This window comes from Perkinsus marinus (assembly GCF_000006405.1).
Source record: "Perkinsus marinus ATCC 50983 genomic scaffold scf_1104296962086, whole genome shotgun sequence".
NCBI classification, from domain to species: Eukaryota; Perkinsozoa; order Perkinsida; family Perkinsidae; genus Perkinsus; species Perkinsus marinus.
The window spans coordinates 73865-85983 of NW_003205573.1; the positions used below are offsets into that span (position 1 = coordinate 73865).

General features: G+C 48.6%; 7 protein-coding genes across 7 annotated transcripts in view; 4 read left to right on the forward strand and 3 right to left on the reverse strand.

Moving 5' to 3' along the window:
- Pmar_PMAR024857 (diacylglycerol o-acyltransferase, putative) overlaps positions 1-320 on the forward strand; it is a gene marked incomplete at both ends in the record, with an annotated part of 2038 nt that extends 1718 nt beyond the window's left edge. Inside the window, one exon of the mRNA XM_002772127.1 lies at positions 180-320. Coding sequence (XP_002772173.1) covers positions 180-320 — 141 coding nt within the window. The remainder of the gene's footprint in view (positions 1-179) is intronic.
- A 173-nt stretch (positions 321-493) lies between these two features.
- On the forward strand, positions 494-1100 carry Pmar_PMAR024858 (conserved hypothetical protein; the record flags this gene model as incomplete). Its single annotated transcript, XM_002772128.1, has 4 exons — positions 494-579; positions 622-735; positions 783-927; positions 984-1100. 4 exons carry the CDS (start codon positions 494-496, stop codon positions 1098-1100), a joined length of 462 nt encoding a protein of 153 aa, XP_002772174.1.
- A 2167-nt stretch (positions 1101-3267) lies between these two features.
- Positions 3268-3673, forward strand: Pmar_PMAR024859 (hypothetical protein; the record flags this gene model as incomplete). The annotated part of the gene is made up of 2 exons (XM_002772129.1): positions 3268-3426; positions 3464-3673. The coding sequence occupies 2 exons, from the start codon at positions 3268-3270 to the stop codon at positions 3671-3673; spliced, it is 369 nt and encodes a 122-aa protein (XP_002772175.1).
- A 787-nt stretch (positions 3674-4460) lies between these two features.
- Pmar_PMAR024860 (hypothetical protein) lies at positions 4461-5525 on the forward strand. The gene has a single exon (XM_002772130.1). It carries the CDS (start codon positions 4463-4465, stop codon positions 5477-5479), a length of 1017 nt encoding a protein of 338 aa, XP_002772176.1. The 5' UTR covers positions 4461-4462; the 3' UTR covers positions 5480-5525.
- Positions 5526-5938: 413 nt separating this feature from the next.
- Positions 5939-8572, reverse strand: Pmar_PMAR024861 (conserved hypothetical protein; the record flags this gene model as incomplete). Its single annotated transcript, XM_002772131.1, has 12 exons — positions 5939-6173; positions 6224-6281; positions 6333-6457; positions 6511-6611; positions 6664-6853; positions 7010-7174; positions 7220-7319; positions 7564-7650; positions 7702-7858; positions 7882-7970; positions 8018-8211; positions 8420-8572. The coding sequence occupies 12 exons, from the start codon at positions 8570-8572 to the stop codon at positions 5994-5996; spliced, it is 1599 nt and encodes a 532-aa protein (XP_002772177.1). The 3' UTR covers positions 5939-5993.
- Positions 8573-9134: 562 nt separating this feature from the next.
- Positions 9135-10301, reverse strand: Pmar_PMAR024862 (hypothetical protein; the record flags this gene model as incomplete). The annotated part of the gene is made up of 6 exons (XM_002772132.1): positions 9135-9260; positions 9421-9498; positions 9548-9670; positions 9719-9811; positions 9920-10024; positions 10188-10301. 6 exons carry the CDS (start codon positions 10299-10301, stop codon positions 9135-9137), a joined length of 639 nt encoding a protein of 212 aa, XP_002772178.1.
- Positions 10302-10511: 210 nt separating this feature from the next.
- Pmar_PMAR024863 (hypothetical protein) lies at positions 10512-11824 on the reverse strand (the record flags this gene model as incomplete). The annotated part of the gene is made up of 5 exons (XM_002772133.1): positions 10512-10636; positions 10772-10814; positions 10868-11051; positions 11244-11349; positions 11401-11824. The coding sequence occupies 5 exons, from the start codon at positions 11822-11824 to the stop codon at positions 10512-10514; spliced, it is 882 nt and encodes a 293-aa protein (XP_002772179.1).
- Positions 11825-12119: the final 295 nt, after the last annotated feature.

The following is a 12119-nucleotide window of genomic DNA, read 5'->3' on the forward strand; positions in this document are numbered from 1 at the left end:
TAATACTGATTGATATTATTTTAGTATTATTTTACTCTTTTTTGTATTATACTATATAATACATATTATATGAAGATTTGGTATCGTTTTGATTGAACACTGGAATGGTATTGGGGACTTTTTTGAATTAGCTCCCCTCGAATGGGTTTCTGTTCCTAGTTGGTGTTGTTCTTTTTCAGCCTATAGAAGTGACCCAGAAAGACCACCCCACAAGTGATGACATTGAGGCTCTGAAGGAGAAGTATATCGCGGCATTACGAGCTCTCTTTGACAAGTGGAAGGTTCGCTTACAGCCTAATGCCGAACTCATAATACTCTAGTCGAACGCAACCCTTAAGGATTTGTATAGGGCGAACGACTTCAGTGGCATATGTTCTTCCAAAGTTCATCGTTTGTTGTTGTGGGAATATTAATAATAGCAGTTATGTTAGCCATAGACAGTGTAGAGTTGACGATAACCATGGAGAGTTTTGTAGTGTACACTATTGGAAATATGTCTTCCTTCACGAACTCCCCGAAAAGCGCTGTAGAAGTGGCCAACACGTCGATGGAAGACAACAGCAGGAGTGAGAAGAAAACGTAAGTCTTGTCGGTTTATCGTGGGTTAGTGTTATTTGTTAGAGGTGATGTGATGGAGGCTGTTCATAAGCTTTTCCACCGTCTTGAGCGGCAGATAGAGATGACCAAGCCGGCCAATACTATTCATTATATAGTAGACATGCTATGCCATTATTAGTAGGGGCACATTCGCCGAGGAGTGGTATGAGATTGGTGATCATCAGCCCGGAGCATCTGCGTGGGTTTGCTGCCATTTGGAGCATGGACCCAGACGTGCAGAGGGAGAAGATTGATGTTGCCAACTTCTTCCGCGTGAACAAGATGTCGGCGGAAATAGCTGCGCATTTCATCAGCGCCGGCTACGACACAGTACGGCGAAAGGTCCCGGGTTCGATCCCGGCACGTGGTGTTTTTATTTCGATTAGGTTGAGACGTTAGAGAGTCTTACACCAGGTGACTTGCAGGACATTGAGGCCTTCAGTAAAGCCAAGTGGCTGCCAGGCCATAAGGTGACGATCAGACTCCGGATTTCGCCTCTCTAGAATATGTGGTGACTATGTGAAATTTCAATGGGTTTTATACTTATATTAGACCTTCGGGATGACGAAGCAACGTGTGTGGGAAAATGTACACACGGTCAACTAGATTTGTTGGTAACGATATGAAAATTTCGAGGAGAAATGCAGGAAATTTACAGCTTTGCCAGATCTTGTATGTAAAGTTCTATAATCAGTGAGGAAACTCTTGAGCTCAGCTGAGGAAAGTGAACATATATTCCTCCAACACTGGAAGAAACGGAACTAGCATTGTTTGTAGCGGTCGCGAGTTCGAGTATGTACTTGACGTACGTCGAAGTTGAGATTTACTGTTCTTTGGTCGCTCCCGCTTTTCCCTCGTAGGTTCGTCTCGTTCAGTTGTTCAGTAACATTGAAGATAGAGTACGGCAATATAGGCATGTGAGCTCCTCCTTTTCGTCTCTCCGCATCAGCATACACTACTCAGGACTGTGCATCTCTCATCGCGCCTTATATGCCTCGTTCTTTTCCCACCATGGGTCCTCTTACTCTGCCCACACCCAGGGTCATCAGTGCTCCAAGCAGTGGCGTTCCCGGCCAGTCCATGTCGACTTCGTATTATGCTGGCTACCCCTCAGCTTCCCAAGGGCCTACCACGGCGAGATACAGTATGAGGGAACTCGGTCTGAGTCTCATTCCGACGGCCTTGCTCAGTTTCTACCCCTGCGGGTCGATCTAGCTACGTCCCTAGTCCAGGCCAGAGCACTAGGACAACCAGAGTCCTCACATGTTCAAATATCAACCCCTATGCCTCCCAAGGTAGCTCTCTCTCACTTGAGCGTAGGGCAGTGCTTGGCAGGTCCTAGAGTGAGCACGACTTCTCCAGCTAGAGTTGTTGCAGGATTAGGGCATGCCGCAGTGGACACTTCTACTACTGTGATTAAATCTGGCTCTAGTACTCCTGTGAGTGCTTCCGACGGTTATAGAAGTACGGAATGAATCGGTTGAAGTGTGAGGTTCATTAAATCGTTCAGCATGTGAGTGATGGGACTGAGTCATTCTTGACTGAACATCTGTTGGGTTTTATATTCACCAATCGGCTCGGTTTCAGTTTAGATAGATCCTGACCAGGCCCGATTTCATTCTTAGATGGTATGAATGGACATTTGTCGTGATGTTAGATTGCGGCACTGGTCATGTACTGACAATTCTTCGCCACTTGTCGCTGACTTCCTCATTGCGTGGAAGGAATCTCTTCCTAGCGCTTCCGTATTTGCAAATATGTACTAGAGCTCACTGAGTGTCGAGGAGGCTTTCAAGGAAGGGCTATGCACGTTTTGTCTATCATCACGATTTGAGACGTTGATATGTGTAGCCACAGAAAAGGACTCCCCCCGAGAGCTCAGGTAGAATAATAGCGAGCCCGGCGCCTTTCCTGGCGACCTAGCTGCCTCCACGACGACTCTCATCACATTCTCTTATTGCATCCACACATTCTATCCTCCTTTGCTGTACGTCAGAGCCTCCTTGAGGAAGGTGTGAATCGCGATATCTTTATTATGAGTGCATCGCTCCGCTAGACCGATCGATACCAACTACAAAGGTTCTCATCGTTGGTTGTTCTTCATATGGTTCGATCCTTTCGAGAACACAATATCACGATGCCGCTAATTCAACGGTCCTCCATTCTAGAGTTGATGAATGGCAGTTCAACGAAATGGGGGACTCGGTGTTCACCACTGTTTCCTCATCCACTTCTAGGATTGGTCAGAGGCGAAGTGGAGCACTGAAGATATTCATGACTTAACCGTTGCTTGTGTGGAGTGTTTGGTCAATTCCCATGCTATCGGTTTTTGGTCAGTGATGGAGAAATCCTCCCCACCTTCGTCCCCACCGGGGCCGACCACTTCTCGTCTGTTAGCAGCACGCCATAGAATTCAACGTATCATCTCTGATGGTGGTGGTCATCGTGGACGGGCATGGGAGTGACCTGGGCCTTCTCGGGTGGCCTATGGGAGGACGCGTGTAGGTATTCATCGGCCTCGTCCAGCGAGGAGGAGCAGGGTCGATCGAAGAGGATAGAGAAGAAGTCACAATCGACTCGGAAGCGGGCAGCTGATCAGGTCGACGGGGGCCGCCATGAATACTCAAAGACTACCTTCCTGTGAAGGTCGATAAGTGGTTGGCGTTCGACATGGAAGAGGAGGTGACGGAGAGTAGTAGTCACCGTAGCAAGCAGACGCAGTGTGAGAACGACGAGAATGCATCGGTGAACTTGGTTGTGGAGGAAAAGGAGCAGAGACTGTCACCTTCGCATAGAAGAGAGGATCAAATGCCCAAGGAACAGGCTGTAGTGGTAGCCTTCTCTTGCGGAATAATATGTGCCTCAGATACCGGAGGATATCGATGCTGAGGTGCTAGTGAAGGTTTCAGATTTGGTGTGGATTCGAGGGCTCCTTGATGCTCAAAGGAAGGCGTTGGAGGTCTCCAAGGCCACGAACTCAATCCTGGCCGATGGGATCTATCATGTGCTGACCCCCTATATGAAGGAACAAAGTGAGGCTATTCCGAACCAATACCACATTTCTTTCGACAGATAGTGGAAGTGTTGAGTCACCGGTTTCAGCCTGCAAACTTGTGAGGACGCTGAGGAAACATGCGCCTTCCACGTGATAGGGTTGTATTCAATTAGTCGGGTGTTGTGTTATTTGAGTACGGATATTTCGAACGAAATGCAGGGGACGAACGAAGCTGATCCGGAATTCCGACACGTCAAAACCTATTTGAAGAAGATGTTTCTTCACTCGCGCCAAGGATAGGATGTGGACTTCTCCCGCTAGCCCCTCCTTTCCTGTTCTTAGAGGCAACGGGCTCGGCGGAATGCTAGCTTCCGTGATTAGTATTCATGTCGGGAGACTGTTTTCGATCATATGACAGTCGAGTTTTATCTTCCATCGCTACCATATACTTGTCTCGTGCATCGAATATTCGAGTTCTACTTCCGATTTGCTCTGATATGAGGATTTTCAGGGAGATGGAGTGCTAGTTTGTTATGAATGCGCATTGAGCAACACTCAGAGGAATCGATCGGGAGTGCATGTCCCGAGAGTTGGGCCCGGTGGATCTCCGAAGTAGCGGTAGAGGGTGTCGGGCGGCCAACAGAGGAAGCTTGAGGAGGCGCTGGAGGGAGGTTACTATCATCATTGTAACAATGACATAGTTGAATAATAACATTGACGATGACGATGATGCGCTGCTGCTGTTTTTTGACTGCAATCTTGTGATTGCACGCATATGCGACACGTGTCTCACACCCTCCACACTCTTCCTCTCCAACGATGATCACTCCTCTGGTCTTTGATCCCCACCATATGTTCGCTCTACATCTCATGCTGGTGGACTTCCTATGGGATAAGGATGATTTGGGCATGGAGGAGCTGCGCACCATCTTGAAGCAGTTCGTTGGTCGTAGAGATGTTTCCATCCGAGTGGTCGAGCCCCCGGTGACTATACCTCCAGTGGACGACATCTTCTGTCGCGGCACCTCCCTGATTGGACTGCGCTCAAAGATGAGAATGCAAGGTCGTGCTTCGATGAGGCACCTCATCTCTCTGGAAACAGTAGTTCATGGCAGGTCTGGTGCGATTACAATGCGCCCGACATTCACGAAAGCATGGGGGTTCCCGTTAAGAACATCCTGCCACTACGACGAAGTTCGTGATAGACTCTTCATCTTGTACGAAGGAGCTCCACAACTTGTGATTGTTGATTTGCCAAAAAGAAGAGTGGCCAGGAATTGCATTATAAGGGGGCAACTCCCGAGTCACCGTTACCAGTTGAACTCATCGAGACCCACGATGATCACCAACAGCCAAGGAGAGTTATTCTTCGCGTGGCGGTCGGATGGTCTGTTCACAATCCCAACTTGTACGATATTTCGAATGGATTTGGGTCCTCACTACGATGCTACTTCTTGTCTGGCTCTTGCCATAAGGCAGTATCTACCAGCCTCGTTAGTATTAAATCGCTTCCTGAAGGCGCCACAGGTGGTGGATCAACCTAGAGTGGAAACGGTGCACCGGGAGAACCATTCTCTGATAATAAGGGAGCTTATGGGACCAAGTTATTCTGAGATCCTTCATATCTGTACGGCCAGGATACCAAATGGATATACTGTTGCATGTATGTATCCGATAGCGCCGCGTGTCTATCTCTGCTCTCTTCGCCTTGATCGTGGTTGCGACCAGGCTGCTTTACTCGTCGACAATTCGTTATTCTTATGCTCCTTAGGGATCAACCCGCGTTTGATGCGTGATGAGGACTGGAGATCTGTAGCAGTAGTCCATGATAGAATATATCTACTTATACGTCATCATCTAGTCGTACTAGCACTCGAGACCTGCTAGGATAGCAGTTAGCATTGATTTCGAACCGAGACGGCAGTTCTAACCATACTTCTACTAACAACAATATACTTTGATTGTAGATTCGACCTTTTGAGTTCTCGTCAGTTAACTGGCTGTATCAATAGCTCCACGATCTCCTCGTCTACATTGAGATCAATAAGGTTGATAGCGACTCGCTATTAGCGAGGATACGTATCGCAGTGGTGCTACGCCTTGATGAGCGTCATGGCACTCATTACTGAGCTACTCATAGGAACTCCGTCACGCAGTGTATCGAGTGAAGATCGTCCATAGGTGATGAGGAGGGGTGAATGACTATACCCTCTACATGGCAGCAGAAGAAAGAAAACCCTGCAGGAGGATGCCTGCCGTAGATCACCGCCCGATAAGAACTAAACTAAAGCAATTGTACGACGACTAAAGTATGCAACTTGGCAGAGACAACTACAAAATCGACGGTATAATACGAGGGACCATTGAGTATGATATAAAACAAGGAGAGTCTCAATAGACCTCAAAGTGTATAAGCTGAGTCGCGATGGTCGGAATGATGGTGATGGTGATGATGATGATGCATCGACGATCCTTTTCGACGTGCACCATTTGCCTTGTTCATCGCCAACATCTTCTCCACCAATATATCGCATGCCTCGAGAGTGGTCGCTTGCTTGGAATCGCAGAACATATAGCAGTCCTACATGAAACCACCCTAGCCGACTGCTCTAGTCATTACTGGAGTCTTACATGGGGCATGTCTACTATCATTTCAACTTCTACTTTTTTGCTATTTTCGAGCTTCAATCTGAAGCACCAAACACCTCCCAGAGGACCACACGTTAGCTTGAATTCTCACCTCCTGCAGAGCCGCTCCGTTGATGCCCGCAGAATTTCTACTTCGCCATAGGTACAATAGATAGGCACTTGCAAGTCCAATGATGGTGACAGGCCCGGTGACACCAATGGGTCGTCCACTGGTAACTGATCAGGGAAAGAACAGCTCAACTGAGATGAATAGTCGTCCACATACCCACCCCAGAAGAATCAGCGCATATCTTGGCGAATTTGACTATCAGTTCCACCGGTAAGTAGTCATAATAAGCATTCTCACACCATAGCTGATCTTCCGTTAAGCCTGCCAAAAGATACCATCAGCACTCACCTCAACTGAGGCGGTCAATTCTCACTCATATCTGCCCAGGGCGACAGGAGGGCCAGGCCAGCCGGTAGGGGGTATCGCCCTCTATCTCTAATTTGCAATAGGACGCTCATTGCCAGATTCGCTCCAGCAGAGTCACCCATGACCACAATGCGTTCGGGTGGAATCTCGAGGGAGTTGATGAGATAGCTATACGATATGATGCCCTCTTCGATGATCTGAACGAGTGTTGTTAATACAAACAAGGATGGAGTTTCACCCGCGTAAAACTCGGTGAGAAACGCGCTATTCGCGCTATGCAGTGGTCGTGGAAAATATTTTTCACTAGTTTTTTTCATATCGCGGGTGAAACTCCGTCGAACGAGCCAACATACATCTTTGAGCCCAATCTCTGGGGGGCGGGAGTAGTTGAGTGCACATATGAAACTTTGAGAGTCGTATGCGCATTTGGTGATGAAGGGTCTGTAAGCAACGCTGCCGGGAGTACACAGGACGAAGGCACCACCGTGAAAGTAGAGAATGACCGGGTACGATGGATCCTGAATATGATTATGATGGACGCTAGGACAGAGAGGTTATGCTACTCCCAGGGCATCTCGCCAGTCGGAGTTATCGTGCAGATTCCCAGGACCCTTGAATGACACTTGCCGTTTTAACGTCGCTGTTCGTTTCGATGGCCAATACCTACGTTAGTCAAGCTCTAAAGACCCAATTTTGCTTGGGATCTCCAATTTCGTATCAACCTCAACTTCTGCTCATATCAACCTGAATTTTTTTGCATGAAAAATATAAACATAGAAGGTGCTTTCCTTGGGCACATAAATATTGCATATGAACGCTGCGAGGATGACTATATTCTTGGCTCGCCATGGACTTGATATTTGAAAAGAATATCGGACAAGGATCGATGCAAAGAGCTGCTACTTACCACTCAATTTTGCATCGCCCTACTGCCGTCCTCCATCGGGTTACCCCAGATTTACCCGTACCAGGTAGGCTCACATCGCATATGCTCCTGAAAAGGCTACCCCTGCCGCCAACACCAAAGACCCATCGAGACACTCACTGCATCAATGAGGGATTCCGCGGGATGTTCTTGCCCGCACTGCGAATGATTCTCACACTAGCCGAGAACGACCGATTCCACGTCTTCCGTCTCGGAGGCGCGATAAGGCCAGCAAAGCCAGCACCTGCACTACAACTTGCCTTTTCGATAACCCCATCTAGGAGAGGAGGAGGAACTCACCTATAACACCGAATGGACACTTGATAGCTCGCCAGGTCTGCCGAAATGAGGTGGAGGGAACTACGTGATATTGAAGTTCTGTACGGGACCTGACCACAGGGACTTCGAATCAGCTCATGCGTTCTCTTCCACCTACCTGTACCGCTTCTGCAGTGGAGGCAAAGTAGTTGCCGGCTCGGAATCACTATCAACATCGACATCCGCAATAACACCAAAGGTCTTGCTGCCTCGTTTATCATCCAACCACCACGGCGTGAGGATCGACTTCCTCACCTTGTTGGCCCTCCCATCAGGACCGCTGAAGAACTCAGAGTCGTCCTCGAGGTCCCACTGAAAATGAAGTACTTCATGTCCGAATATCAATTCTTCATAAACACTCATCACTATCGAAGCGAACGGCCAGAATTTTTCCTGTCACTATATTTCTCAATCATGGTTTTTTTGATATCATCTACTCTACCACTGAATACGCGTATAAGACCCTAAGTCCTAGAAAGGTGAGTTTACTCTGCAAACAACAGCTGATCCGAAGGCTTACTTGAGCTTCCCCTTCATCAGGTATCCCTGTGAGCTGAGCATTCATTCGGTTGTCGTAATCAACCGAATCAATGCTAGGCACAGTAGTGGACAGCTGTGAATGCATAGTCGTTACCGTTTTACGCTCACCGTACGCAGGGTACGCGGTAGTCATTTATTTACCTTTATCTCGACGATCTCAAAAAAGAACAACTAAGCGTGGAAACCGATAGCAGGGAAATATGCACATTGCCAACTACATGTGCTGGTGGTGACAAAATGAAAATTTCGAGAAAATTTTTGGGAATTCTCACTGGTGTGTGTACACTTCTGCCCGAACTCGTATGTGAACTTTCTAAGTGAGGAAACTCCAGCTGAAACGTAGCAAACATATATTCCGACACTGGTGGAGCCACAACTGTAGTTTTCCTAACACAATCAACCTAGAAAAGAACAAGTGATCCTCAACAGAGGTCGGACACAGTGGTGTTGCCCTGAAGTGTCCCATTTGAAGACTGTGTAGGACAATCACTGTTGAGGACCCCAACTCGTACGCCCTAACCTCACTTCAAAAAGACCCCCGCCCCCGCCGCCGCCGCTTCTACCGTTAAACACAACATAAGTGATGACCTCACTGATTCAGTTTATAGACCACAGACGACTTTGAGAAATATCTTGCGAACAGCGGCATCAGGCCGCAGAGGTACTATACCTCTCCCATAGGGTACTAATGCACATTAGGTCGACCATATGATCGGCACTGTCTTCTCGATGAGCCAAGTTGATAGTTCACGGAGCTCCGGTGGTATTGACCCTTCCGGAGACTCTTCATTCGACTTTGCTCGATTCAGAATCGATAGGAACTGGAAAAAGAAACAACGACTACGGCGACATCGCAGACCCTCTAACAGAGAACTCAGCATCGTACTACGGGGAGCACGAATGATCTGCCCTTTTCTATGAGTAGCAAACCACCATTAACACAGAAGGGTCAAGTCGGTTCTCCACTCTGAGAAGACTTACATCACTTTGCACCAGCTGACTGCAGATAATGGTTTCGGCCGAGACCACCCTAGCCCGCGGGGCATTGCCTCGCTCGATCTAAGGGGGAGGGGTAGTAGTGCTCTACTGAGCTCACCTCAGAAACTACCTCCGCAAAAAGATCTTTAATTTTATTCAAAGAATTGATCTCCTCCTCGGGAGTGGTCGAATTTTTTAGTTGCTCAAAGCACTGTGATGCTCTATCAGCGAGGCAACCCCTGTCCCCTCGCCCCTGAGACCAAACATACTATATACAGTACAGAGGATCTGTTACCAGTACCTTCCTAGCAGACGAGTGCTTCCCGTCATCCTGATCTATCGGTGCCGCGCCTCCAGCCGGTACCGTCGTAGTGTTCTCCACATTAGGCTGAATCTGAACAGACTTATTCTATCTGCAGTGAAGTTGGTCACCCATTCCTCCCTAGTAGACATCCCTCGACAGCAGCCACGTGATCTGCCATAGCCCCTCGTATGCGACTACCTCTTCAACCTCAGCATCCTGCGCATTCTCGATCGATCCCCGTTGTGGTCTCGGTCCTAGGGTGTGGTAGTACAAGTAGATGTATGTGAGTGATAAAGCAAGCACCTGAGGGAACCTCTCGATAACAAAAACAGCAATGCCTGATCTACACATATTCCCCCTAGACCCCCTGCAGTTACGCTGATCAGGGCACTCCATAACCTCACGAAGATCGCAAAGGTCCAGACGTAGATTCACAGTAGAGACGACAGCGACACCCTCGACTCACGCAAGCAGTGGACATCCATAATAGGATCATGCTCCCCAACGGTTGACCCACAAGAGAGGCCTCAAGCAAACTGCTCAAGCTCTCCACAGATGACGATGATGGTGAATGAGACATAGACAATACAAACCTGTCAACAACCCTTAGGCCCTCCCCCACGAGGCAAACGGCTATCCCTGAGAGCCCCAAGGGTCATACTTCTAGGTATGCCCCCTCCCCATTACTATCAACGCAAAGGGTCACTCATATGCACCTACAATACTACAACGAATAATACAAATAATCGGTAACTATCAGCGGAGCGAAGCACACTCTCGCAGTACGTATTTAACTAGTCTTGCCACCTGCAGCTTGGTGACGTTGTGCCGCCTCACCCAAACTGCGGAGGAGCATCTGTCGTTGCTCTGGACTGGCACTAGCTAACCGCTGTTGGAACTCTGCCAATGCACTACCTGGAGGGGGTGCTACCAAACCAGGAGTTAGAGAAGGAGTGGTATTGAACCTATCAACCAGTAACATCAGCACCAACATCACAGCAGACCTCCTCTGTTACATCGATTGCATGCCCGTTCGGTAAGGAAAGGCACTCTGTCCAGAGCCGGAAACCCCAGACCGTGTTAGCACAGAAGCCTGCGCACAGCGAAGAATCCATAGATACTCATCATCACCATAGAGCTGCCTACCTGCTGCTGCTGAGCCCTAAGATGAGCCGTCCTATTGGCCTGATTCAGAGCTGCCCACTGAGCCGCCTGGTTGTACGGTGTAGTAGCTACTGCCGGTCTCCCTATATTCTGATTATACCGTGTTGACCAAGATGTGGTAGCAGGAGTAAGATACGGTTGTCTTGATCCCCCGATTGATGCCGACCTAAAAAAACCCCAATGTTCGTTCCATCCGAGATCAACCCCACAGGGCATTGATCACAGATATCGTATCAAAGTGCGCAGAATTTCCCACACAAATATGAGAGATACTGCTGCCCTACAACGAGGCAGTAGGACAACCCTAGTACAGATCCGATTGATAGCCACCACTCGAGCATCCCTGTTCCACGATTACCTCGCCGCCCCAGTAGCAGATTCATGTCCTCTGATACCCTGCAGTTGCTTCTCCCTCGCAGCCCTGTGTCGTTGAGCCATCTCCTTCAACGGTGCAGTATCAACACCTGCCAATGTCCTCATCCATCTCAACAAGCCCACTACTACCCTCCTATTACCAACATCGCTCAGACCAGCAGCTTGCATAGCATTCTCATACCCAACGCCCAGTATATAGCCAGTGAACTCTCTTTCGACCCTCAGCGTACCATTAAACGCTACAAAGTCATCCGTGTCCAAGCCAAACACTCGACAATCGTTCAATGGCGCCACGACACTCCTACACCCATCTAGACGGTTACGCACATGCCGTTCGACTAGGCCCTCAGGCAACCCCTCGATACCATCAAGGAAACGCCTTATGCTCTTCTCAGCCTTCTCTGGTTCAAGCTCGCCCGGAAGTACCGACCCTGCCGTCTTAGCATGATTTGCGGAAAAGTTGGTATCAGGTCCGACACGTAGAAGCATATTGGGAGCACCTCTGTTGGAGAACCTATTCTCCTCGACTACGTTAGCATACGCCTCTAGGAGGTCCTTGGTCATGTTCAGTGGGCTACCACTATACTCAATGCCAGACATAGCACTTCTAATACCAGGCGGTATCCTATCTATGTCTGCAGTATTACGATGCATTTGGCTTGCCATACCTGACACGTTAACAAATCGCCAACCTCACTGGAGTCCATAACCAAGCCACCCGTAATACCATGATCCTTCCTAGTATACGATCTCCTCGAGCCAGTTCGACTCGTTGTTGTCGGCCCTATCGCCGATTCAGCGTCAGGAGCCTCAGACCATGCAGTTGGGCCAGATCGAATTGCTTCTCCCCATCACCTTG

Excerpts from the sequence above, each read along its gene's own strand:
- Pmar_PMAR024860 (XM_002772130.1), top strand. The coding sequence starts at position 4,463 with ATGCTGGTGGACTTCCTATGGGATAAGGATGATTTGGGCATGGAGGAG.